The sequence below is a fragment of the Pholis gunnellus genome (assembly GCF_910591455.1).
Source record: "Pholis gunnellus genome assembly, chromosome: 3".
In the NCBI taxonomy this organism is placed as follows: domain Eukaryota; kingdom Metazoa; phylum Chordata; class Actinopteri; order Perciformes; family Pholidae; genus Pholis; species Pholis gunnellus.
In genome coordinates, this window is record NC_136529.1 from 24,340,368 (window position 1) to 24,368,053 (window position 27,686).

Consider the following 27,686-nt stretch of genomic DNA (forward strand, 5'->3'; position numbering starts at 1 on the left):
ACGAGAGCAAACGCGCTGTACAGTGAAGCCCTGTCCTCCTGCACAACGGCACTGCTCGGTTAGCACTCGTTAGTCCGCGGAGTCCGCGGCGCCTCCAAGGTTGTTCTTTGAAATTGGCGGGACTCCAACACGCTTGAGCAGTTTTCCTCTGCGTGTCACAAACTTTTGATGGATGATGCTACTCCTCGCGAGGGGTTGAGGCTGTCCTAACCCCCCCCCCCCCCCCCCCCTCCCCCTGAGGCAAGGATAACTGATGGCCAGTGGGCGCTCCCGCTCAATACTCGCTGCCCTTGATTAGTATGTCTATCGATTTTATATGAGTGATTATGTAAAAGATGTACAGCCATAATTCATACCGATCAACAGTTCAATAATCTGAATAACAGCGTGGGCCTCTCACATGGGGGGGGGGCTGCCCTTTGAATGTGGTGACGAGCTGGTGAAGATTCCCGCCGCGACCAGAGAGGTCGAAAGAGGCCATCGCTCAGGAAAAACAAAATGTTCTGGAGAACGGTGCTCGCATTTAAACGTGATCCTGCTTTGCGTGGGAGTTTATATTCACATATATATATACACAGTATATATATATGTACTGTAGCGTCTCCTCAGTGTCAGACACGTTCATGTTTTACTAAGCTTGTAGAGGTGAGACTTCCTGATGACACCAGAGTAGGCTTTAAAGCCTTGTGGGGAAACATGAATACCTCATTTAAATGCAAATAAATCCTCTAGACTCCTCTCAGCTGTTGTGATAATGTGGAGTGAGTATATTGACTTAGTTAATGAGGTGTAAATAGCTAATGGGTGTACTCTCTGGCTTTAACTTTTTTTTTTTTTTTTTAATCTGCAGCACATTATCAAGATATCACTCTTGAGGTAACACACGTTAGGATTTACTAAACCTCTCTTTCAGATTGAACACTGAGGAACTGTTCATGATGGACATTGCTGTTGGGAAAAGGGGCTCAGTAGCATCTGTAATGCCAGCGTAGCTCAACTTATCCTCGCACAACGGTTTGTGTGATATCTTACAAAAAGTCATTTTTCCTGCGGATTTCCAGCAACAAGAGCGATAAGTGTGTGTTTAGGCAACGGAACAACTCGGTCAGGGAAAGATTGTGTTTTGGTTTTTAAAAAAAATCACATAAGTGACAACAGCTTTGCTGTACAGTGTCCCAACCGTTTTGCGGCGTTTTTCGCTCCTGTCAGAGTTTTTCTGTCTGTGGCCTTGATTTTCACTGCAATATAAAAGTGCTGCACCTCTAAGGAAAAAGCACAACCATGGCTAGAAGTAGAGATGACTCAAACATTTTTGTTTTTTTTAGCAGTATAACACAATTACAATGCCATAAATCATAAAAAGGAAAAGAATGAAAGTTTAATTTCTTTGAGAATTTCTTTTGCATAAAGTGGAATCTATATCTATATATACAACTTGTTTCCAAGTTGCCACAAGTGTTGCCAATTTTGGAGAAAAAAAAAAGATGACTCCACATGCTATATATATTAAGCTAATTACATTTTAACAACCTCTACTAACAGCCTCTCCTGTCTCCTCCTCAATGCTCTGTGTTCAGCAGCCTGCAGTTCAGTTGAAGTTTCACAGAATGTTTCCCACATGACTGTTGGTCTCATTTGGGGTTCAGAGTGGTGGGGCTACCTTGTGATTGACAGGTCGCTACCACGACGTTGTCCGGTACCTTTAAAAGGATGTTTGTTTGTATTATTGTGTGTATTGTTTGATTGCTGCACTCACACTTTTTGAGTTGGTAGAATTGATCACTGTTGCTCAGCTATGGATTTACCACTTCATAACATGTCTTGTTTTTTGTTTTCACGTGTGCAAACCCCCATCCTGTCTCAATTTACCCCCGAGGGACGAACAAAGTATTCTGAATTGAATGGAATAATTGGGTTTGTGTTGCTTTTAAATTGCATTGTGTTATACTGACAATGAAATATTTTGTCTAACCCCATTCATTTCAATGAGCCCAAAGCACACGATACACTTCAACAGCACCTTAAACATCCACTCCATGAAGTTCAATCAACACCTCTGTGAAACACTTTTAATGAAATCACCCTTTCATATTTACATGTGATTATATCCTATAACAATGTGTAAAAAGAGAGCGCTGACACACACACACACACACACACATTATCCACCATCCACTTGAAGACAAAGAGCATCCTTAAGGAGTCGCAGGTTGTAATGAATCCGGCGGTCACGGTTGGACGGGCTCGTTGAAGTATGATAAGTCGAGCTGGCATTTGGAAAGCTCATGTGTCTGGGATGTGATCATCAGCCTAATCTGGATCATTGTTTGTAATGCCGGGCCCAGGTTTGCAATAATTAACGCTAATTGATCTAGATGGGGCATCGCGCTGGCTCGCTCTGAGGTTATTAATCTTTGTTAGCCAGCCCCCCTTTTTTGAAAATGACACTGTGGCGTTCAGTGTGAGCTCGGGCGCAAAAAAACAAAATAAGAGTTTTGAGTAAAAACCTTTAAAAAGAAGTTCCGTTCGCCGTCGTTCCTTTTTATATGCCAAATTTAATGGATGCGTTATTGGAGACGTCCCTCACTGGCAAACTGTGTGGTTTCATGTTTCCTTTTGAACTTTGAGAGCGAACATGTGCACAGCTGTGTGCACTCTGAGAAGCATGCCTTTGGTGGAGCCCCCCCCCCCCCCCCCCACGATGTCCAAACCCCGCATCTGAAATGATGCTTTTGGTCCGCTCTCCTCCAGCCCTTTTCACAACAATGCTTCTTTTGCTCTTTTTCTTTTTTCCTGTGTGGATGGATGGGGATGTGGAGGGTAGGGTGGGGGGTGTTGGATTTTACCAGTATTGCGGCATGCTTTCAGCACGGGCGAGGCCACGTCCATGGATTCTGGACAGGGACAATCATTGGCTTTAGTGAAGCAGACGTCCCCCACTTCACAAATCACAGCAGCTTTGATCTCAGCCAAAAATAATGCCAAAAAGACTCTTTTTTTTGGGGAATAAATTCAGTACCTTAGATGTCTCTTGCTCCTGTCCACTTTGTTCTATAGGCTCGTATTTTGGGGAGGCTTGGGTGCTTTTATCTAACCTTCTATCGCGCCTTCAGATGAAAGTAAGTGGTGGGGCCTACTCAAAACAACAAAAAAAAGCCTTCTGTTGCCATTTTGGAGTGGCCAGATTGTTTCGACAAGACAAAAAACAACAACAACCGCCCTTGACTCCAGGCCATGTTTGGATAAGAAAAGACGGTCTTCCATATTTCTAGCATCTTACCGTAAAAGGACTGATGTGAAGCTAAGTTATTTCGTGTAACTAAAGGCGCAGAGGTGAGGAACAAGCTCCCGTCGGTGATCTCTGATGAGCAACGCCAACCAGAGATAAAGTCAATCGACAGCAGGGAAGTCAATTAGCCGTGCTTCATTAATCACCTCTGAGTGACAGTCAAGAGATAACCAGACAGCCAGTGTTCCTTGAAAAAGCCGCGGAAAAGTAGCGATTTGTGAAATATGACAAGCTATAAAAACAAATGGGCTAATTTAAGCGCCGAGGCCAGATTGAACGCGACACACGTCATAAACCTCCAGGAAAGCGTCTTAAATTCAGATCCTCAGACATCTTTGCTCTTCTCTTTCTTTTTCTTTTTTTTGTTCACTTTTATGAGTTGGTTACCACCCTGCCGACGACGGCCGACTTTTATTTTTTTTCACAGCCCAGAAAAATATAATTTGGAGGGACAGTGATTTGCAGAGTAAAAATGACTGCAGACAGGGAATTTGTCATCCCATCTACGGACGGCACTCAGACGCTCAATTATTCTGGTGCGGAGATGGCGTCTTGTTTTTTTTTCCCCAGTAAAGAGCAGGGACAAACAAATTCGTAAATCAAAAGAGTGGATTTACATGTCATGAGCACTTTAATCCTGCACTTCTTTTCCCGCTTTGCTGCTGTGTAAATAATTCACGTCTGATATGCTGCCTGGACGCAAGAAAGGCACGTTCGAGTTGAATTGACTTAGTGTGGTCGACGTAGTGAAGGCGTGCTTATGTTTTCTTCAGATCGGAGCCTTTGAAAGACAAATTATGGAGCTTTTGCAGCACTCTGTCGTATTGCGCAGCACATTGTAGCACCATTTAATACGGATGAATCAGGAATGACTGTTAACTACTTCCAGAATTCAAATTCTGACTTTGAAATTAGTCATCTTATAATGGCAATATCGTATGCTGCGATCTGATTCAGTGTTACAACAAATGTCAACTAATGTCAACTTGCAACCCACGATCACAGGTTGTGCATGTCTGTGAGTAGTTTGACCACAGTGACATTTCTTCATTTTTTCTTGGCATGAAGAGGTCAAACTATCCATATATTATTCAAGGAGGAAAGGAAAGATAAGAGAGACTAATGTGAATTTCAATACAATATCTTACAAAAAGTTGCTTCTGCGTTTTCTTACATGGTTCGGTTTAGGAAAAGATCGATTGATACAAATACAGAAGGGGCGTACGGAGGTGGAAGTGGCATATGGTAGTTCATTTTGACATCTGGTTTCACGCGGGACAGGAACAGCTGTCTCCTGGTTTAGACCCAAACATCCACCCCCGACCTCCTACGCGGACGTTTTCACTCTTTATACTACGTCAGCTGTACTGAGCTTACGATTACATGAAATACATACAAATTGATTGAGTGGGTTAAATTATGAAGCATTACTTTTGGGAGGTAAAGCTACGAACAGTGTGTGAGAACAGCCTGATCACGGCTATATTCATGGTTTCAAAAAGGCTCATGTGATCATTTCTTTTACCTTTTTACTATAATAACATAATTTCTAAAAAGCTTGATGTCAATCCCTTGACTTAGTGTTATTCACAGTATTCTGCTGCACTAAACGACTTCCTCTCTTCTTACTCTCTTTCAGTTTATCTCTTAAAGTTTAGAGTCCTTCATTGTCACGCACCTGTGCTCCTTCTTCATAAACACAAACAGACCTTAACGGTTCCCACCGCCGAGCAGTGACTCTTTTTGTGACACTATTTTGTTGCTGCTGGCAGGAAACCGGAGCGCAATCGGCTCCTGGGGGCCAACGCTCATCTGCCTCACTTTGTCGGCGGCGGACTCATACAAGTGCGTTCTGACAACTTGGTAATAAATGCGAAGTAATCCGTAGTTAGTGTCGTCTGCGTGTGAACACCGGCTGTACCTGACTGAGCTGAGGTGCAAACACCCGCGAGGCACCGAGAGGACAACAGAGAGGGCAGTTGTGGTTACACTTAATAATAACCATCATTAATAAATGGTAAATTGATAGTTAAGTAAACTTTAGCAAATGGTTAATTTACTGTTAACAATGAAATCATGAAATTATTGGTAATGTTATGATTTATGTTATGTTATGAATAAATTGCGTAAAATCAAATAATTAGTTTATAATTATTATGTATTGTATCATGACTGATACCTGATGACAACAATTACATTCTGATCATATTAGTAAACTATTTAGGAACAGTTTATTGTTGCAATCAGTATAACATTTTACGTACTATATTAAGGATTTGTTACCAAATCATTTTTAAAGATGCTTTACAACTGATTTAATAACCATTTAACAAGGTATTATAATCATCACTTCCACCATTTAAGTACAAATTATAGACAGTTAATAAACCATTTATTAAAAAATGTTGATGTTTTACAAATGATTTATTAACCATTTAATGAGGTATCAGTTGCACCTGCATAAAAGCATCAAAATAATGTTTATAGACTCTTAACAAACCATTTATTAAACAGTGTTACAAATGAAATAGTTTATATATGGTTGTCAAACCATTTATTAACTATGACCAAATACTTAATGTAAAATGTTATGAGTGCAACAATAAAACGTGAAAATAACATAAATTATAAAGTTATCATTATTTATAATTTCTTTGTTTTGTAATAGTAAAATGACTATTGACTGTAGTTTAATTAACTATCAATGTACTATTTATTAAAAATGTTTATTCTAAAATGTTACCCCTTTTTTTTTTTACTAGCCACTAACACAATAAATCGAGTGATACCAAGAGGACTGGAAGGTATTTTGGACATGAAGGTTGTTCCACCTGCCTGATCAATATATGGAAACCAGGATACAGATTGTCCTCCTCCTTGTTTTAAAAGTGACAAATGTACAAATATCTCAACAAAGCCGAAACAAGACTTTTTGCGTCCAGTTCAGACACATCAAAATGACCGTGATGTGCCAAATCTGGCATCAACCTTTAGAAACAAAAATTAGGGAGTTGGTTTCTTAATAGGGCTGAAGAGCCTCAAATAGCTGTTAGTTAAACTGCGCTCGTGGGTCAAGACGAGATTTATGTTTAAAGAAATAATTAAAGGCTGCTCCTTAATCGACTTGTCCTGCCGCCAATATGACATATATTAACTGACCTTATAGTCCTCTTCATAAATCAGTGAGCCCAATAACTTTTACATTTAGATCACTTGGAGCCGAACTAATCAGTAATCTCATTTCAAAGTGGATTGGCTGCACTTCTGAGAGGAGGAGGTCCGCAGAAGAGAGCGCTCCTGTCTGCACTGCTGCTCGCAGTGACTTGAGAATATGCTGCGTATTACAGAGCAAGGTTAATTAAGGTTAATTAATCCCATTTGGAGAATATGTATGGATCAATTTGAGACCCACCTGTCTTCATGTATTAATTCGCTGTACGTCTATTCTTTTGTTAAAAGCGCAATTATGAAGGCACTTTGCCCTCGAAGCAGGCGTCGTAAGTGTACAAACGAAATACAGAAAAAAACTGAAAAATGCTAACTAAATGAGAACAAATTACAAATGCACTTTAGACGTTGTTTAGTAGGAATGGAAATAGACAACTAAGAGGACCTGATTGCTTTGCTAATTTAATAATGCTGCCATGTAACTGCAAATCCTCATAATTGATTCACGTTCTCTTGCTGTTGCTTTCAAATATCTGTACAGCCTTGTATTAAAGTGCTTCCCCCCTCTCCCGCCCAAGTCAACCGGTGCAGACATGAAGCCTCCATGTGATGTGTGAATTACATTTACCACCAGCTCCACCAGGATGTAAACCATTAGAGCGGCGAGGCGTTGGAAGCGCGTTGCGACCCGCTATTGTTTCCATCAATTGTCAAAATGAAAATTAGTTGGGTTTCGACAGTACTTCTGGCGTCAAAACCACGCCAGGAATAGCTTTGTAATGTTCAGTGGGTGTGGGCGTGATGAATGAAAGGTAACCTGATTACCACCAGAGCTATTAAAGTCCCTCATGTGTGACCCGCCACAGCAACCCTCTCTGCTTAGCAGCGGGGCTGCAGATTGCCGTTTGCCCCATGTCGGTTGGTGTGCACGCCACTATTGATTTGAACTGTTCTTTTTTTTTTTTTTTTTCTTCACAACACGTTTAGGTCATGCAAGGCTTCCATTTATTATTTGGAATATACAATTACTAGAGCTGGGTACAGTAATAGTCCTGATTCTTTCCATTGTCTCACTCTCTCAGCTGTGTCTCCTCCAGAATGCAATTATTTGGCAGGTGGAACTGTATTATGTCCTCTGTTACGTGCGGCATGCCTCACTTCATGTCGTCTTTAAAACCACGAAAAAGAAATGAAAGCACACAAATAATATGTTTTAAACAGGACGCTAGGCCCTGCTTGGATCTGACATTGATGGAAACGAAGCAGGTGCTCCTGAGACATTTCGGAGGCGGTGTGTTTCCATCACACTGATGCGCCCACTTCCTTAAATTGGCATAACAGTAGTGGGATGTAAACATACATTAGGTTGCATATTCTTTGCATATTTTTTGGGAAAATTCAAAGTTTTACACTTTGTGGAGCGACTGGAGGTTATAGCGCATTCCACATAACCATAGGACCTTGGTTGCATGTCATACGCTCGTCTTGCATTGAACACTTTAGTATTATTATCATTGTTGGTTTGTTGTTTATTTCACATTATGACATTGCCAATAAATTCCCTTAATGCAAACTTTTTATCTTTATCTTTAGTGTGAACAGTAAAAAGTGTAACAACAATTATCTTTTGTTTGTTGATTTGTTGTGTGACTTTAGAGATCTGGAAGACCTTCATATTTATCTGTACATCTGTCCTGTTCATCTGCATTCATATTCACACTCAGGCATTCAGCCGTCCAAGGATCAATTTGGTAAAACCAACCACGGAAGTGCCGTCACTAAAGTGCGCAAGTTACGTGACAAAAACATCACCCTGACTTCTCGCTTCACGAGAGGAACTGCGGTCTCTTTGCTGAGAGATCGCTTTTCTGTTGGACCCATCCACCTCCCCTCCCGCCTGCTCAGTGTGTGACGTCCTCGTTCCTCATTTACATACGGAAACATTTTGTGGGATGTCCACGAATTACGGCGCATTATTTTTCATATAGGTATTGTTACAAATGCTGGATGAGAACAGCCTGATATAGACAGTTTTACTGCATGATTGTCTTTGATATTATGAATTAAATGGGATGATCAAAGAAAATGCGTATAAATATTACGTTATTATGTTGTTTATTGTGGTCCTGTTGCACATTTTGCTCGACTTTAACATTTCTTTTCAAATTCCTCTGATTCAACCTGTGTACAAGACACGTTCTGTTTGTTTTCTTCTCCATCTTCTCACCATTTATTTATACCTGGCTGTGCTGCTTTTCAGAAAATTCTCAACTTTTAAAACTTGTTAAACCTATTATTGCTGTCTTCTTCCCACAAAAGTCCCCACTGGGACCTTTAATTCACTTCTTTCTGATACTTGTGGCGCCATCACAGAGCGAGTGAGCCTTGGATTTCCACAATATACACAGACGCACACATGGGATGATTTGGCCCGAGGCAAAGCCAAAGGCTGTTTACCACCCAAAAATGTTCACTCTTGAAAATGTTCCTCACACTAGCGTGGATACACAGAGGCTACTGGCGTTGCTGTATTTGTATGTCATTTGTTTATGGAGGTGGAGCAGTGGTTCAGTGGTTTGCACTTCTGCCTCACACGGCAGTTTGGGTTTGAACCTTGGCCCTTCGGAGTTTACAAGAACTGTATTTATCAAGGTTAAGCCTCAGTTCCTTCCCACAGTCTAAAGAAATGGAGGCCAGCGACTTTCTGGTACTGCTTGAGTGTGTGGTGTGTTTATCTGTGTGAGCTCTATAATAAACTGGCATCCTGTTGTGAGTGTTTCCCCGCCCGCTGCACACTGCTTTAGGCTCCATAGGCTGTGACCTTGAATGGGAGTAAGAAGCAAGAAACATTAGGGCAGGGGGAAAAAACAATAATTTGTTCATGACAACGCTCCCAAGTGTTTAAACCTCTGACTTGTGGGTATATTTTACTTACTGCTGTGTTTTTTGTTGTTTCTTCAGACTTGGAAAACTTCAAGACTCACAGAAGAAGCTCCGTGTCAGTCCGCGAAGGTCAAGGAGTGGTTCTGCTGTGCGGCCCTCCACCGCATTCTGGAGGTAACGCCATACATGCTCATCTTTAATGCCTGTTTAAAACCCATTCGCCAAGCACACACTGGGAATTAGCTGCTTGACAGAAAGCCAAAAGTGAATGACATCGTTATGTTTGCCACATGTTTGTAATTTGAAGCTCTCACTAAGCCGTATTTCTATTCACATATTATTCTGTGCATTTTGTAGGAGCACATTAGAAAAGCTGCATGGAAACAGCAACATTCTATAAAACTTCCTCAATGCACAAAAAACGTTCTTACGTCTGCTTGAGGTGTTTTTGCCTTTGATGAACAAAAGTTGAAGCACTAAATGGATTATGGAAATACCTTCGTCTAATAAGTTCTCACGTAGCGAACATTTACCGCTCATGAATCGGCATTTTATGAGATGTCCCCGTAACGGGCAAAGTCTTTGTCTCCGGAAAGCGTGAAACAAGGCCAATACCAGCTGACATGAAAGAACAGTTAAAATTTGACCAGTCGAAGCTTATTCCTGAAGACCTCTCTCCATCTTTCTGTTGTACATGAGTTACGTGTCATTCTACTAGTTCTACTCTGTTTACTGGCAGATTACAGCCATAAGCGCCACCTTCTGACCAAATCACACTGTAGACAAGTTTTTGCACTCTTTTTGCACCTAGATCGCATTTCAAAAGTTTTCTTAAAATTTGACCAATTTGACAAATGAATGTGAATGCAGCTACTGTTACGTTGGGTCGGGGATGTTTAAGGTCCAGCTGGCTCAGTGGCACCTTTGATTTGATAATCAAGACCTTGCATCTGGCACTACGAGGGACTGAAGTGATTCTTTCATTGCTTGTGTGGTGTGATCAGCTTCGCTCACAGGAGCCTACAGCTAATTCTGCTTTGATTAGGACCTTTACTTTTCTCCCTCATTTCAATGTCAGCGGAATTAAAGTGTTATGCAGTCCTATGTATTCATCATTGTTTGTTTGCCACCTAAAGGCAGGCAATGCCCTGGATGAATTATATAAGGTATAATAACATACAAATAATATGCTAATTTGCTTCCTTGCCTAGAGTTAGATGAGGAGATTGGTAATCTCGTATCTGTTCGAAATACTAAGAGAGAGCCAGGATTAACTTGGTTTAGCATAGCTAAGTGGACAGCTACTGGATGTGCCATGCGGCCTGTATGAAGCTAAATTTCCGAGTTCAAACATAGGTTGTGTCCGAAATCACTCATTCATTCGCTACTCCCTTCTCACTGTCCAGGGAGTTCTACATAGAGTACTATATAGTGAGCTCGTCGACACTCATTTTCATCTGTGCCGTTTACTAAAACGTGCCGGATCAACGTCGGCTGGTGGACCATCCAAAGTAATAACAGCCCACAGACCATATTTTGTATTAGACACATATTGTAAGCTATTTTGTTGAGTTGTTTCTTATTCAAAACGAAGGAAATTTAAGTAAACACTAATGCTGTGTATGTGTCTAGGGCTTTTATTCTGAAAGGTAAGGATGAAAGGAGTAAAACGGTATACTTTGTGGTTGTTTTGTGTTTGTGATGCGTTTCTCTGCCCACATTAGATGTTTTGTTTCCGCGCTGCTCTCTCTCCTCTCGTTCGTCTGCCATTTTTCCTTCAGTGCAATGCATGATGGTATATAGTCCTCCATTAGTGACCATCTGTAGACTACTTTTCACAGTGCATTATGGGATACTTTGAGTCCACTATACATTCTGACAGCACAACAGAGTCCACTATATAGTGAGTAGCCGAGTAGTTTCGGACACAGCCCTCGTTTTTCTGCAACATCTTTCATATTTTCGACATAATTGCAGCAGATGTGTCCTTTCGTTGCTTCTTCTCTTATTGGATCTTCCAAATGCAACAGCTGCTGGAATTACATTCCCTCAATTGACAGCCACCAAACAGATTCATGCACAGGTCCGCTGTGGTGAAAATGCTGCTCGCCTGTAACTGATTGTAATTGTTCGGGGCTTGTATCCTTTTGGGCTTTTACCTGGTCGAAAGCTTGGCAGGCTCCGCGACAATCTGGCAACATCAGATTTATTTGCAAGTGGTCGGGCTTACACGCCTGTATTTGATTGTTATCTATGGCGTGAACAGTTGCTTCGCTGACTGGTGTCACATCTGACAATTTGTGCTGAGGTAATCCAATTAAAGTTAGTTTTTTTTGACCAATGGGGAAATAATTCCAACATGACAGGCATCTTGAGGCACATGAAAAGCCCCCTCAAGACACTTGTCTCCTCACTAATATACAGCACCATTACAAGCTGTCAATTAGCAGTCCATTTCAGTGAGTTACATCTCTCAGCTGTAGTAGAAGCTACTATCAGTGTGTCATTCAGCTGGATAAACCACTCGGTTGTTGTCATGGTCCTTCTTGCTTTTGAGTAGACGCAGGAAACAGTGTTTCTATGTGTGACTCCAATTTACGCTTGTTAGTCTTGCCCCAAAGCCCTGACATGACACGGTTCAAATGTTGCTTTTGACATATGTTAAAGCATGTCTGCCTCCATTTTTAAGACAAAGACACATGAAACAATTCTGGCACAAAGAGCAACCGTATTCAAAAGGAACATATTCAGCGTTAGTTACATGTATCCACTCCCTCACCGGGGGAAATGAAACAGTAAACAACAGACAGCAAATCAACAGGCTTCGCCACACCAGGCTGTTGGCACAAAACACCAACACAAATACACGTTCAGCCAAGCCGCCGGTTGGGTTTGTATTCAAACTGGCAACAATGAAAAGCAATCAATCCGCAGGCAAAGACCTAAGTGTTTCGCCAGTACTGGTTCCCTTTGTCGACCTGACATGTTGCTTTTGTTACATCTGAAATGGCACTCGCGTCTGCCTTTTAGCAGGGAATACTGCCGGTAACCTGGCAACGCATATTTGTTTCCTCCACGTCACGGTGAAATCAAAGGGATTGCCTTGAAAGCTTAGTCAGCACATTTAAATTTAATTTAATGTTTTGAATTAGTTTAAATTAACTTGGCCTGGAAAGGAAATGAGTGGCATGAAATGCATTGAAGAAGCACGAGTCTTCCTAAAACCAATTATACGTGACGGCTCTCCCTGTGTGTTTACTGCTCGTGGATGACAGGCTGCGACCTGTAACCGTCACAAATATATTATTAGTGATCAGTCAATCTGATCTTTTTTTACTGCATGTTTGAAATTTGACAAACGTTCTATTATTATTTTTAGTGGCTGATTTCAGAAATGTCAGTGGCATGATACAAATGCTTCTTTTGCCCTTTTAAAATATACAGTAGTTTAAATTATATGAGGACCGTGTTCCTTCATCCCCGTGAACACACACGCTGCTGTAAATACTCAAATGCATCAAATGTGTATCAATCCACTGCTGAAAATAGTCCCTAATAAATGCACCATTTCCTCCTGTTTGAGGAATGTTTGCAAAGAACTGCAGTGCCTCACTGTTTTAGCTAATTACTGTGGCTTTTTGAAAAATGACACAATGCATTTTTGACCTGTTTTTAAAGAGTTATGTCTTCTGTAGGAAAGGAAGGGCTTGGGGCTGAGAGCAACAAATAGGTTTGGCAAGAAAGAAACACATTGTTAGTTTGCTCTTTTTCTTATGATTTGTTAAGGAAAGCATAACAGCTATATTCTTAACTACCACTATTGAAAATATGTCCTATTGGTTTCACTTTATTACTGTAAAATATATCAACGATTAGGCTCTTTTCAAATTCTGCAATCCATCACATTGAATGGCACTGCATTCACTTCATTGTTCTGCATTGCAATTTTTGTCAGTTACATTGTTTATACGTGATAAAGAAATGTGGTCTTTTCAAATCAATCTGCATTTCATTGGCAGATCAAGTACATTTTGCTAATATATGCAGCTCTTCATGTTCGGAGGACTAGGATTTATATACATTTCTAACATGCACACTCTTAAACTTCATGTATGATCTTAGTAAGTTAAACTTCACGGCTTTTATGATTGGAAACAATTCAATGGAATGGACACTACTCACCGGCTGCCAGAGTAAAAAAAAAAGGTTTCTTCACGCTTTACCAGGGGCACAAATTCAGGAAGCAGCTCAGTCATCAATCTCAGTTGTTTTTTTATTTTATTGCAAATTTGTTTAGCCTGTCAGTAGCAACCCAGTCACCAGAGAGAATGTTGAATTGAACTTTTCTGAAAAAACCATGGGATACGTTGAATGTCGACGTTTCTGAACATAAAACGCACAATGCCACGAGGTTTACGTTGTGAAGAGATTGGTTAGCTTAAGGCAACAAAACTACTTGGTTAAGGTTAGAAATAATAGGTTTGTTTGACCCATCCACCCACCGGACTTCCTTGCTTGTTAGACTTGTTTTTATACCACGTAACTTTCATATCACGTAACTTTCATATCACGTAACTTTCATATCACGTAACTTTCCATGTTTGCTCGATATACTAATACGTCCACATTTAACGTATCCTGAGTCTGCAAAAACAAACATTATTTCCTGGTGACTGCGTTGGTCAGGAGATAGGCATCGGGAGTATGTTTTCACATAAATTCATTGAAACAAGATGACTAATGAGGACTAAGCCAACTACAACACCATGATATGAGAGGATGCACTCAGGATGTGAGGAAATCTGCAGCCTGCCTAACAGGGAATACAAAGTGATGGTGATAATGGAATACAATTTCATATTCATGAAATGCAATGTTCTTTACTCTAAGGGCTATTGGAGAAGACTTTTCCTCTCCTGATGATTTACAATTGATCAAAAATAAATGTAAAAGTTTGTGTTGTAAAGTTGTTGTAAATAACACTGTCGTGATATGGGTGACGGCCATAACACGACTCTTTTTATGAGCCAATTTCTCTGCTTCTGAATACAGAGAATTTCATGTTTGTCGTTGCATCAGGTTGCTTTGAGCGGATATAATAAAGCGTAGCAACTCTGCCCCGAACCCTGAATACTGAACTGTATAAGAGAAAATAATAAGAAAAAAAAGATGGTGATACATATTCAGGGCTTGTAGTGCTCTTTTGCATGCTTATGCTTGGAGAATATCTTTCATATGTTGATTCATCTGCAGTCATAGTCTTTTTATGACATTCCTTTGACATAGAGGAGATATCTCAGTGTGGCATCAGCAGCCTGACAGCCAATAACAAGACAATAATGACTGCCAGGCCACCTTCCCTCCCTCACGAGGACCTCATTTCATTTTAATCAAGTTCTGCATGTGGGTGGCACGTTCAAGGAAAAACCTCCGCGCATCCCTACTCAGCACCATATGTTGGCAGACCCTACCGTAGTGGGGGAAACCTCTGTGTATGCCCGAGGCTCTGGAGGGTCTCCACCTGTCACAGGGGGCTCTCGGAGGAGACATTATGCATGGCAGGCAGCTGTCCTGCCCCGCTGTATGCGGCGCGGGCCTCGTCCATGCAGAAGGACGCGTTGGGACAGAAGAAAGACAGAGCGATGAGTGTGGATGGTGTGCTGCTAGTTGGAGAGCACACATCTGCTGCATAACCCAGAAACTACCCAGTGTGTGGTGTGCATAAGTGTGTGTTCAATGAGTGCGTGCATGTGTACTGTATCTTTAGGCATGTTAGTCTTTAGGTGTCACTGTGCTGTACCTAAAGCAACATTAGACATGAAACAACTGACCTATTAACCAAAAGCATAAATTAAAGTAGAAAACCGACACAGTGACATGTGGTTTCCAGGTGGTCGTGTCCTGGTTTGAGTGTGTTATGAATGTGGCACCTTCTCTCCACCCATAACCTGTAGCCCTGCATATTATAGCCCTATGATATTTGTCTGCCGCCATCAGTATTGTATTTACAACTTGTGACTATCCACATTTACTTTGATTTTAAATTTATCATAGATTAGCTACACACTGTAGCTATATTTTTCCATCAAAGAATGATGTTTAAACTTGCTAAATTTAAAATTCACAGCATACCTTTTGCCTCCACACGGCTCTCAACATGTGGACGGCTGAGCCAGCAGTGCTAACAGCGCAAACTACGGCACTAGTGCTGACAGAGCTAGCGGTGTTTACCAGTGGGGGAACTGGAGTGCGTATGCTACGCTTCCATCGGGACAGCGTTATGAGCACAGTGCAGAGCATCCCCTCGTGGAGCACGCTAACATGCAATAACATGCACTAAAAGCATGCATGTCCGCCTGGAGTAGCTCAGATCACAACACATACAGTGGGGGAGTGAAAATACACAACAATCCAGATATAAAAGCCAACTGCAAAGCACTAAATCGGGTACATTTTAAGTCACTGAAAGGATGTTGGATTTTGTTCAGGGCCTGAAAAGAAAAGAAAAAAACTAGAGTCTTTATTTTGAGGCTTGAAAATGGTCATAATTATCATATAAACATTTATTAAAAATGGAATTGCAATGGATAATTTAAGAGCCATATTTCACAGAAGTGGAAAATCCCCATATGGTTTCTGTTCATGCCTTGAGTGTGCTCGAGTTTATCGAGTTTGTGAGAAAAGTCAGTTTTTACAGCCCACAGATGTGGTAGTCACAACTTTGTTTCTTAATATTCTGAGTTCAAAGTTTTAATGCGTATTTCTTTTTAGTTTTCTACCCTTTTTTAATCCTGAGACATGATGAAAAAACACACAAATCAATCATATTTCAAAAAAGAGAACAAGAAAACATAGATTTCTGTTGTCAGGAAAATTGGAATCTTTAATGGCAAATGCAAAAATGTAAGAGATGCTTTTTGAAGCCACTGTGAGACGAAGGTAACAACACAAACCTCTCCATGCACTAAGAGGAAGGACCTGTTTACTCCAGTGGTGTTTGTTGATGATACTGTATGTGACTCATATTTAGCAGTTTATTTTTTTTTATCACCCGTCAGGGATTATTCCGCATTTAACCTGATTAGCAGACGACACATTTCACAATCTCCATGAATAATCTCCTTTCACAACCCTGCATACAGTCACATTTCCCCTCTCCTCTTCATCTGTGTGGGGATGTCAGCTCTCTGGAATCATATCACATGTCACTGTCACACCATCCATGCCGAACACACAGAGCCTTCTTTTTTTTTTCTTCCAAACCCCCCCTCACAGTTTTGACGTAATGTGACTCAGTTACCTCACAGTGAAGAGAAACTTCAGTGACAAGCAGCCGGCAACATGACAGCAGCATGAAATGGGGATGTGGTGTGTTTTCAGGAAGTGACACTCTGACCTGATTGGAGTTTCTAATCACGTATGAAAAAGGTCACGGAGGAGTCTGAGCGCGCGTTTTCCCCGAAGACGTGTGTGAGTGACATGCCTCCTCAATCTGTTTTTAAGCTCCTTAAAGTTCACAGTACACAGAGCTGCTGCTGTTGCATTTGGTGTGTGGGTGGGTGGGGATGTGTGGGTGAAGGTTCTGCACTGTAGGTTTCACATGTATACATCTGATGTGTGTTCAGTACAGAACTACATTCAGACGTCCCCCCCGCCTGTCCTCTCTGGCCGGGCTGCAGTCACACGTCGTGTCCTCAGGCTCCCCCGCTGCATAAACACAAATCCCCCGGTGCCCGCAGGGGATTTCATCCCCGAAGAAATGTGCTGTCACCTGCTGTGCAAGGGGAAAATAACAATTGTGGAAAACATGACAGCTCGGTCCACAGCACCTATGGCTTGCTTAGCAGAGCACAGGTCTGCAGTTTTTGAGCACCCCATCGCTGGCTAGTGTGTACAGCTATATTACTCCTGGTGCAAAGGGGGGATTGTACAATCTGAACCAAGCAGGTTGACATTCAAAGCATCAATATAGCAGCAAATGGCTATTTGCTATGTAAAGATATTGTGGAGTAATTACCTCTTCCTCTGTGTGCATATCAGTGCATCTTCCGCTGCACAAGGAGTGATCAAGTTTCTGGAATACAAAGAAGGACACCTGCTAGCTGCAATCATCACTCGGGTTTACTTTAAATCTGCAAATTGTGATTATTTATTTAAGCTTTTCATGTGCTGATTATTTTTGTAAAATTCCCAACTCCAAGGTGACAAGGTGTCTTAAAGTGTGTTTATTGTCACTCTTGTTAAAAAGTATATTTTTCCTCAACCTGCAGCAGAGCAGTAGCTGTACCACTGTAAGCAGCTGTCTCGTGAGTGCAGCACCATTGAGGATTCATGTTGTCCCATAAGTCCCAGCGCGCTCATTCTTCCCTGTTGAAAGAATGATGCAAGCCACTTTGTGACACTCGGATGAGTCTGTGTTGTGTTCTTTGTGATCTATTTTAAAGTCATTTACAGTTGCCACTACACATCCAAGGTTAAAGTGCCAGTGATAGACAGATTGTAATTAACTTTTACTTTGACTTTGGCTATCATTGTTCCAATTTTGACTTCACTGCTGCTCTACTTGTTTTGGTTTTAATAGTTAGTTTGACATGATAACAAATCGTCGGAAAATCTCTATAGATGCCTTGCAGTCATGTGACTTCTGCTGACTTCTACTTGGTGTCGCCGCCATGTTGGGGCACCGATGTTACACATCGCCAATGTCACTCATATCTGCATATTACCTCATTTAAAGACGCATAAATAGCACAGGAGCACCGAGATTGCAGTGCATCTCACCCTTTGTGGGTGCTTTGAGAATAACACGGCTTCTTTTCGTCTTGAGCAGGATTAGCGGCCGTAAAAGCAGCAATCCTTTTGTAAAATTCGCCCCAGGGACTAATAACATACACTTATAACTTTACATAAACTGTGTGACTGTCTGTAAAAGCAAAGTGAACAGCAACTTGAATCTAATAAAAGTAGAGGTATTGGCCTCTAAAACCTCTTATCAGAAGGAATGATACCAAAAAGGTTGTAGTCGAAACCACGATAATATCGATATACAAAAACGGATCAATACACACATTGATCTAGTGTTAGGATAATAAGCTGTATAGAAGAAATGGACGGAGTCACTGTGACTACACGCATTGATTTTTGGATAATAGTTTTGGCTTTGCCAACTTGCGTTTTGGTTGTCACCGTCTTGTTGTGTTCCAACCAAAAGTGATAAGAGTGGGTGGAGCTAAGTACAACTGAATGCTGAATAAGATATTTTTAGGAGACCAAAGATGTTGCAATTAACTTTCATTAACTGAAAACACACTGTGAAAATGTTAAGAATTAACACTCCAAACTCCCTGGCCGGAAAATGCCATATTGCTGTGAAATCATCTCTTTCAAACAACTGTATTTATTCGAGCCCAAAAACTAAATTTTTCAATTTTACATTTGAGCACATCATGATAACATTATACTTTACCTTCACCTAATGCTATTTTTTTTAATTATTATTTAAAAGAGCATGAACGCATCCTAATAAAACTCCATTCTACTTCCGTTAACGTTAACTGCTCCGTTACGGTAGCTGCGTCACCGTAGTAAAAGGAGCACAGTACTGTATGTCTTCTAATGTGACCAGTGTCATCAGCAATCCTTCCTGCTCTTACAGTCGACAGTGGAGAGACTATAAAGAACAGCCTCAGTGCAGATCAGGCATGACACACCCTGCCAGTCCTGATCCCAGCACAAAGGCAGAGCGGCGTGCTGCCTCCGTGCGCCATCCACACACTCACTCTCCATCTGACAGGCCAATGTCAGAGCCTGCCAGAAATATATGGTAATTACTATCTGCAGACTCAAAAGGAAGGGGGAATAGATTATCTCAACCTGGTCGCAATGCAAGTCGTATTTTCGAAACCACGACACAACTCCCAAAATGTGTGTTTTCTCCCAAACGTGCGGTCCAGTTCAACCTCCTGTCTGCCACCGTGGATCAGAGGCAGCAAGGGGATGCTGAGCGCCTGTCAGTTCCTGTCTCTTTCAAAGCCGGCCGCATTTAATGGGCCGCCGGCGTGACCCAGCCGTGCTCCTTTGTGCTACACGGGCACTGTGTTTAGGCGCGGACCTAATGCTGCCGACCTCTATTTTCTAATGGGGAAAGACCTTTAAGGGGCACTCAAGACTGAAATCACTTGTGTGTTGCTCCCACCCGAGGCTTTGTGCACACAGAGCATGTGCATCCTGTTCGGTCCTGTAGAGGAAACGGTAGGACAGAGGATTCTTGGAGCCTGGAGCACAGATATGGGAGCACTGCACTCAGCAACACAACACAAGGCAGCCTTTTCAAAGATGCCTTCGCAAATCGGCTGAAGTGTAGATCCTAATTCGATCGAATTGTGAGTTTGTTTTTCTCAGTTGACTTTTGGGGCTTTTCCACCCGTGGTGTCCGCCGCCGTGTTGTTTGGCTGCATGAGCGCTCCTCTCTGTGGCTCTGGAAGTATGTTTAGGGGGAGAAGTAGTTCATGTTGTATCGTCTTGTTCCACCCTGTTTTACACCACCCAGCAGCCCCTCCTGCTCGTGAATGTTACACCAGGCCACCGACGCCCTGTAATTGGTGAATTACCCAGAGTGGGAAGCGTTTTGTTGTAAATTTGTGCAATTTGCACCTTGTCCGCGTCCCACCGATTTGTAATTGGTTGATTAAAAATGCATCTTGTTGTCAGTGTGCTCTTACATGTATTATTAATATGAAATGATGAGGCAGGCGATGCTGATGATATTATGGTGCCAAAAAACCCTTATGCAACAGTAAAACCGCAGTTGTATTGACGGATGGCTGCTTTGTTTGTTTAGCAAAAACATATATTTGTTGTTGTTCTTTATGATTATAGTATGTGTCCAAATGAATATGAATGCTTTAAGCAGTAGGGACAGAACCAGGGCGTTTCAGTGGCTGGCTGTGCTCTGGAGCTGCAGCAGGAGGAAGAGAAGCAGGCCAGGGTCTGTACTCTGTTGAAATGAATCACATTACAAGACATGGCTGGCTGACGTCACTGACTGTAACATACACACGGGCCCTGCCAGTCGACACGGTCGCAATCATTTACTGCAGTTGCTCCGCTTCACAGTGACTTTGTTCTGTTGTCACACGCGCTGCATTTTGTTTATCTACCTCAAATCAACTGTTTGAGGGAAGAAGCGGTGCTCGTCTTTTTGTTGTTGGCTTCCATGATGCCATATTTACGAAGCTGGAGAAACCTCCGCAACAAATTAGAGATGTACTCGATTTGGACTGTAGCTCTGAGTGGCAGCGTTCATCCTGCATACATCCCTGAATGGATGTCTTTATTGTGATGCCATCAGGTCGATTTGGCAACAGCGAGGTAATGGACACATTTTCAAATCAATGAAAGAAGAGGTGCACACTGAAATCAAAGGGGCACTGTTGTGAGCACCTCTCAGCTTGTAAGTCTGCAGGAGCTTTCTAAAGTCAGAAGCAACGGTCGAGATGATGTCAGAAGGGATCACTCAGCTTGGGTTTGGAAATATTTTGAGCAAAAGGCCCACATTTCAAACTGTGGGTGTGGAGTTATACCAATGTAGGATTTAGCATGTTAAGGGATTGCCTAATATTTTAGAAACTAAAAGTCAGATATCTCCACCTTCCCTACATACATTTTGACCACCTTTGTTTCAATCTCGCTCAACTTTACAGTATAGTGCAACACCAAAGTGCCAAAGTTGCACTTACAGGCTCCTACTAAAAGCTTGTGTGATGATCAAAATATTATTATAGTTCAAGGTTGTAAAAAATATTATTTCACAATTTCTACACACAGCAGCAATAATACATATTTACATTTTACTTCATCCTCACTCATTTTGTGCCTTCTTTGTTGAACGTCCATGCATTTTATATTATTGAAAATATTTATGATTTTAATATTAAGAAAAAGACATATGGTCTATATTTGTATTTAGTACTGACTCTTAATTTTTGCTTCCACAAAAAATGTTAGCATTTATGTTTGGCTTGTTGGTTTGTTTGTCAGCAGCATTACAGAAAAAACTACTTTTCCATGAAACCTGGTGGAAGAGTGTGAAAACATGGGCCAAGGAAGAATTACATTCGCAGCTGGATGGCCTTCCTCACCCATTTTGAATATTATCAGCCGATTGAATGGGCATTATCAGTGGTTTTCACTACCATTCTGATGCGTCAGGCGGGCAAAACTGCACCTAACACGTGAAAGTGAAACTTAACTTTGAGAATTGAAACAAAAGGTTTAAGCAACAAAACCACTTGGTATAGGTTCAGGAATAGATCGTGGTTAGGGTTAAAATAAGTAACGTTATTTAACTTGCTTAGGCTACGTGTCATTATTAAGTACATAAGTAACATAACAAAAGTACAGCAAAATAAGTCAAAGTTGACTTTTGGTTTCACACGGGACACAAACAGCGTCTCTTGGGTGAAAGTCCTGTGTTTATTGAACCCATTCTTTCACCTCAACCTCCTCCGTACACATGCTTTGTCTTGAGGTCGACATTGTCTTCTTGTGTCCGTATTGGTGATCAACCATGTCAATACATGATAACTGTCTTCTGAGCCTATACGAGTACGTGTTGCAGACCCCTTCTAACCCATATATAGAGGCTGATAACGGCCATTCAATTGGCTGGTATTATTCGAAGCAGGGGTCGCCCTTCTGGTTTAAGAATGTATTTATTCATTTGAACTGGTCTTCATGAAACTACCTGCTCACACTGCAGAGTAGCATTTCGGCTGACAGCATACACACACACAACTGTATGCGCGTCCATCCACAGGTGCCCCCCGAGCTGATAGAGTCGTTCCCTTTCCGGGCTGTCATAAAGGATGATAGACCTACTTTGGGAATACTGCCCACCGTCTTTGTCCCGGTGCTCCATCTTTAAACGATCTCAAATCAGCCTGGGCGTGATCTTAACCGCGAAAGGAGACGGGCATGTTTGACTTGCGCGACTTGTTCGAGTCTTTGAATATTCAGTGAGGCCTGTCCTTTGAAGCTGCTCCTCTGCCTCCTTTTGTGAGTGAAGCAGCTTTATTCATTGTGACTTATGCAAAGTGATCTTTAACCTGGAGGGAAACCACAAAGAACTCTTGAGGGAGTTTTGCAAACCTCGCTACAATGGATCATGTTTAGGGAAAAAAAATCTTTTTCTTTTTCTTTTTGACAGAGCAAAAGGAGCCACAGAGGCAAAATCATCGTATATTGTCAGATTTGAAAAGACCTTTGCAACATCAGACTATAGTTTAAAACAACCTAAATTGTTAATTCGTTCTGCTGTCATCATAATACAAATAAGTCTCACTATCTGTTGGCAGTAGTCGTAATACACTCAGGGCAGCTGGATTCCCTCCCCATTTTGTCTTTCAGATGTCCCTTTTTTATGTCAGGGCGCATTGTGTAACCCATAAAATCAATGCCCTGGATGATTTTTTGAAGACTGCTCGGCCAGCTGCGGGAGACATCTCATTATGTTTCTGCTCTCTGCGGGGTTCTGCGGCTCATGTTGTGCCATGTAGTCATGTGGGTTTTAAACATAGAAACGAGAGCAGGTGCAGTCGTGGACCGAAAGAGCTGGAGAGGAAACAAACACAAACAACATGCCTTATCCTGCCTTGAAGTGTCCCTTGTCCCCACGGACCTCTACTGTGCCATCGCTCGGCGCTCAGCTCGGCACGCGCAGCGGCCAAAACCCCGAGCCCCAAATGGTGCCGATCGGGAGCGTGGGATCATGCTGTGATAAATGGCCAGCGAGCAGCAAGGGTAGACGAGAGAGGTTCCTCCAAGACTCTTTCGTTTAATTGCTGGTCCGCTAGCAAATGCTATGATTCAAGCTCAGCAGGAAAAATAGCGCACGCCTCTCAGTTAGGCTCCCTGCAAAACTTCCAGAGCAGCAGATCACATCTCAACGTTCAAGTTTACTTTAATAATGTAAATAACTTATCCAGGAGTAGATCTCCTATAGAGGTTACTGATATACTGTCCAGTTCTCCAATAAATAGAGGCATACATTATGGAAAATGGGACATGACAAACATACAGTGTTTCTCTCACTTCACATATGTGGCGCACATTCTGCGTCCTTTCATGTAATTGCTGGACAAAATGAGGTTCGGTCTTGTTTGCTCAGATGCTGTGCGATTATTTCTGCATCGCATTTCTTACTTCTCTGCATGCGAGACCAAGAGATGGTGTCTGCGGTTGAGTTATGGCACTAGTGAGCGTGACAGTGATGTCAATGATGGCAGTGATTTAAAGCATTTTTTTGTGAAATACGTATTTGTTACATTGTGCTCCTAAAAACCTGCATTGTTCACATTTTGCCGTGCATTTGTTTCAATTTAAACACTGGTTCACGCTGAATTGGATTATCGACCAGGTTAATGGAGTCCCATAATTACGTAATTTAAGCCACTGTAGCAGTCAGTCATTAATTGTTGTTACATAGTAATTACAAAACTATCATTCATTCATCAAATTCTCAATGACTGGCCTTTGATTTTTATAATTTCTTCACTTTCTTAAAAGCATCTCATGACGGAAGCCTAATGAACCAGATAACTGCATAAACGTACTCTTCTGTCTTGCAAGGAAGAACGAAAGCTTTTTGTGCGTCTATCAAGACGTCAAAATGTGTGTTTGGCTCATTGAAATACTCCCAACACAATGATAGGACATTGGGGGAAAAGGTTGACATTTAAACTCCAGCTATGTGTTATTGATTTCGACAGTCTGACAGGTACTTGCCAACGTGATGCCCCACTTCCTGTTAGCGATAAGTCGCCCATTTGGTGCCTCTAAGACGGTTGAGATGTCATCCCAGAAAACGCCGGCTCTCCCATAAATACAAAACGTTTAGCATCATGACTGTGATGGCATCAGCGTGTCCGTACAGCTCTTGTCAAATTTGAAGTTTGGAGCAAGTGAGTGATGGAAGTAACAAGCTTTAGCTCGCTAGTCACCAGAATAAACTGCTATGAGTTTACCCGTTAGCTGGCTAGCGGTGTGGCTGTGGTAGACAATGATATGATATTGATATTATCTATAGCTACTGTGCCTTTTTTAGAAACTACTATGGAAACTAATTACAGTGAACCCGTCTGTCCAGGTCAAATTAAGTATTATAACCCATTTTTTTCTTTATTTCTCATGCAGATTGCCATCTCATTGACGTTAGTATATTTACTACATGAATATAAAGTAATGAAACGGACAGCTTTGCCATTTACCGGCTTGCCGTCGATTCTTGTGCCTCTTTCCTCACCAAGGGCTCGCTTGGGATAAGACTTTGCCGTTTTTTAGCCGGTTCTGTCGCCGTAGTGTCTGAATTTGCTGCCCGTACTGCGGTGGCGTAGAGTTAGAGTATCGGCAGAGTGACCAGGCATTACCAATCCAGTTGACCAGGGAGGCTTAAACCACATGTGCTTTCCTTGTGCACATCTGTTTCTCATTGAGAGAACATAGCATTCTTTTTTTCCGTCACCATTTCAACATCCAGTCAGCACGAGCCTCAGGTAGCCAGCCAGGAAGCAGACGAGGCTTTTCCATATGTACGGAAAGACCCAAAATGAGCTGCAAGCAAATTGTTGAAACATTTGTATAGAAATGATTCTTTCCCAGGCTTTTTGATCCATATAAGCAGTTTCCACTGTATCTCTGTCAATTCTAGTTGGATCTGTAATCAGTCATGACAACACAGACGCCTGTGTCTCCCAATTCCCTAGTTCAGCATGCAAACCTCATCAACATGAAAAATGGTCATTTGAAGAGACTCCAGATAATTCACTATAATTCAATTTGTTTGCAACCTCACACTGATCCTGCCATCAATTTTCACCTTAGCGTGATATAACTTTGTCACCATTTTTTTTGCTACCCTCAGGAGAAATTATCACAAGCTACCACTTCTGCCGCAACCAAAGTATCTCATAGCCCCCCCCCAACCTCGATTTCCCCGAGTCTCATTTAATGTGAGAATCCTCTTTCTCCGTCTTCGTCCGCAGATCTCATGTTTTCCTGGATCTTTAACGAGTACCCGACGTTTGTGAAGCAGGATACTCGCCGATTCATCTCGCAGGAGACGGGGGACCTGTACGTCGCCAAGGTGGAGCCCTCAGATGTCGGCAACTACACCTGTGTGGTGACCAACACCGTCACAAAGACCCGAGTCCAGGGTCCGCTCACTCCACTGGTGCTCCGCAGTGACGGTAAGCTCTGCTTTTGAACACGTTACTTGCACTAAACCACCTACGAAACAAACACTGACAACCACAGCACATAAGACTGATGGAAGTGTGTCCTGGTTAACTGGGCTACATTGTTGAATCTGCTAATTACAGTATCTTCTTATTGGGGCGTTAATCTGGATGCAAATGTTGCTTCTTTATCGTACTGAGTTGGATTAATGAAATCCATGGTTTTCCAGATGATTTAGCTTTCCCTGATTTTGCCTATATATCTTTAATCTGTGTTGGCACACAGCAAATCCTCCATTAGATCTCCATGTTTGGTTACAGGTAGATTTGAGATACACCTCTACCTCAGTTTATATACTACTCTCTTACTAAGCTATGTACATTTAACTCTTGCCACTGTCGTGATGTCTTTGAATGGTGTTTTTCTTCATTACTTTTATTAGCACAAAAAAGAAAAACTTCTCCATCCTGTGCTTGAATCAAATGTTATTATATAGCAGTGCTGAGAATTTGGTCGGGTCTTGAGTTGTGACAAACAGAAAAGCCGAACTTGCTCTGTTGGTATACCTGCAAGTAGAATAATTGTTTTTCAGGAATACAAATGAAATTCAAAGGGTAATTATCTCCTTCTCTGCTAATTTTAGAATGTCCTTTAACATGTGGATCTGATGCTTTAGGCTGGCCTTATCGTGGCCTTATTAAGGCCAGCCAGAGGAAAGGTCACTGTCAGCAAGTAATCTGATTGTAGGCTTCTCTCCTAGAAGGGTGTTCCTTACCAAATATAATGCAATGCAAGAAATATGAAGCTAAATGTAAAGTTCACTTGAAATGTCTTTGGGTTAATTAATTACAGCAGCTCTGACGCAATACAAAGAAAAGCTCCCAGGAGGGAACACAAGTTCTTATCAAACAGCCTTGTGAGGCCTTTTTCTTGGAAGCCATTATTAATACTATTAGTATTAGTGGTAACACTTTATTTTAATGTCCCTCATTAAACATGTATAAGCAGTTTATAACACAAAAAGGTATTTCTAAAGTTTTTGTCAACCATTCCGCTGGTCTAATAATACCAGTCCTTACCCTGTGTTGCCAAGCATCAATTCATTGTTTATTGAGTTATGGATGGTTCAGAGGGAGGTCTTATGTTTGTTGACAAATTGATACCATCCATCCATCCATTTTCCTCCGCTTATCCGGGGTCGGGTCGCGGTGGCAGCAGGCCAAGCAGGCTGACCCAGACTTCCCTCTCACCCGCAACATTTTCCAGCTCATACTGGGGGATCCCGAGGCGTTCCCAGGCCAGCTGGGAGATATAATCCCTCCAGCGTGTTCTGGGTCTTCCCCGGGGTCTCCTCCCAGTTGGACGTGCCCGGAAAACCTCCAGTGGGAGGCGTCCAGGAGGCATCCTAATCAGATGCCCGAACCACCTCAGCTGACTCCTTTCGATGCGAAGGAGTAGCGGCTCGACTCCAAGTTCCCTCCTGATGTCCGAGCTCCTTACCCTATCTCTAAGGCTGAGCCCGGCCACCCTACGGAGGAAACTCATTTCGGCCGCTTGTACCCGCGACCTTGTCCTTTCGGTCACGACCCAGAGTTCGTGACCATAGGTGAGGGTAGGAACGTAGACCGACCAGTAAATTGAGAGCTTTGCCTTCCGGCTCAGCTCTCTCTTCACCAAGACGGTCCGGTGCAGCGCCTGTTTTACTGCTGCAGCCGCACCGATCCGCCTGTCGATCTCCCGCTCCATCTTACCCTCACTCGTGAACAAGACCCCGAGATACTTAAACTCCTTCACTTGAGGTAGGCACTCCGTCCCCACCTGGAGGGAGCAATCCACCGGTTTCCGGCAGAGCACCATGGCCTCGGATTTGGAGGTGCTGACTCTCATCCCCGCCGCTTCACACTCAGCTGCAAACCGCCCCAATGAATGCTGGAGGTCACGATCCGAGGAGGCCAACAGGACCACATCGTCTGCATATAGTAGAGAGGTGATCCCGAGACCCCCGAACCTGACGTTCTCCACCGCCCGGCTGCGCCTAGAAATCCTGTCCATGAAAGTCACGAACAGGACCGGTGACAAAGGGCAGCCCTGGCGGAGGCCAACACCCACCGGG

At 42.3% G+C, this 27,686-nt stretch overlaps 1 protein-coding gene across 1 annotated transcript in view; it reads left to right on the forward strand.

Annotated features, from left to right (window-relative positions):
- cntn4 (contactin 4) overlaps window positions 1-27,686 on the forward strand; it is a gene marked incomplete at its 3' end in the record, with an annotated part of 143,989 nt that overhangs the window by 49,852 nt on the left and 66,451 nt on the right. Inside the window, exons 5-6 of the mRNA XM_079186634.1 lie at window positions 9,419-9,514; window positions 25,381-25,584. Coding sequence (XP_079042760.1) covers window positions 9,419-9,514; window positions 25,381-25,584 — 300 coding nt within the window. The remainder of the gene's footprint in view (window positions 1-9,418; window positions 9,515-25,380; window positions 25,585-27,686) is intronic.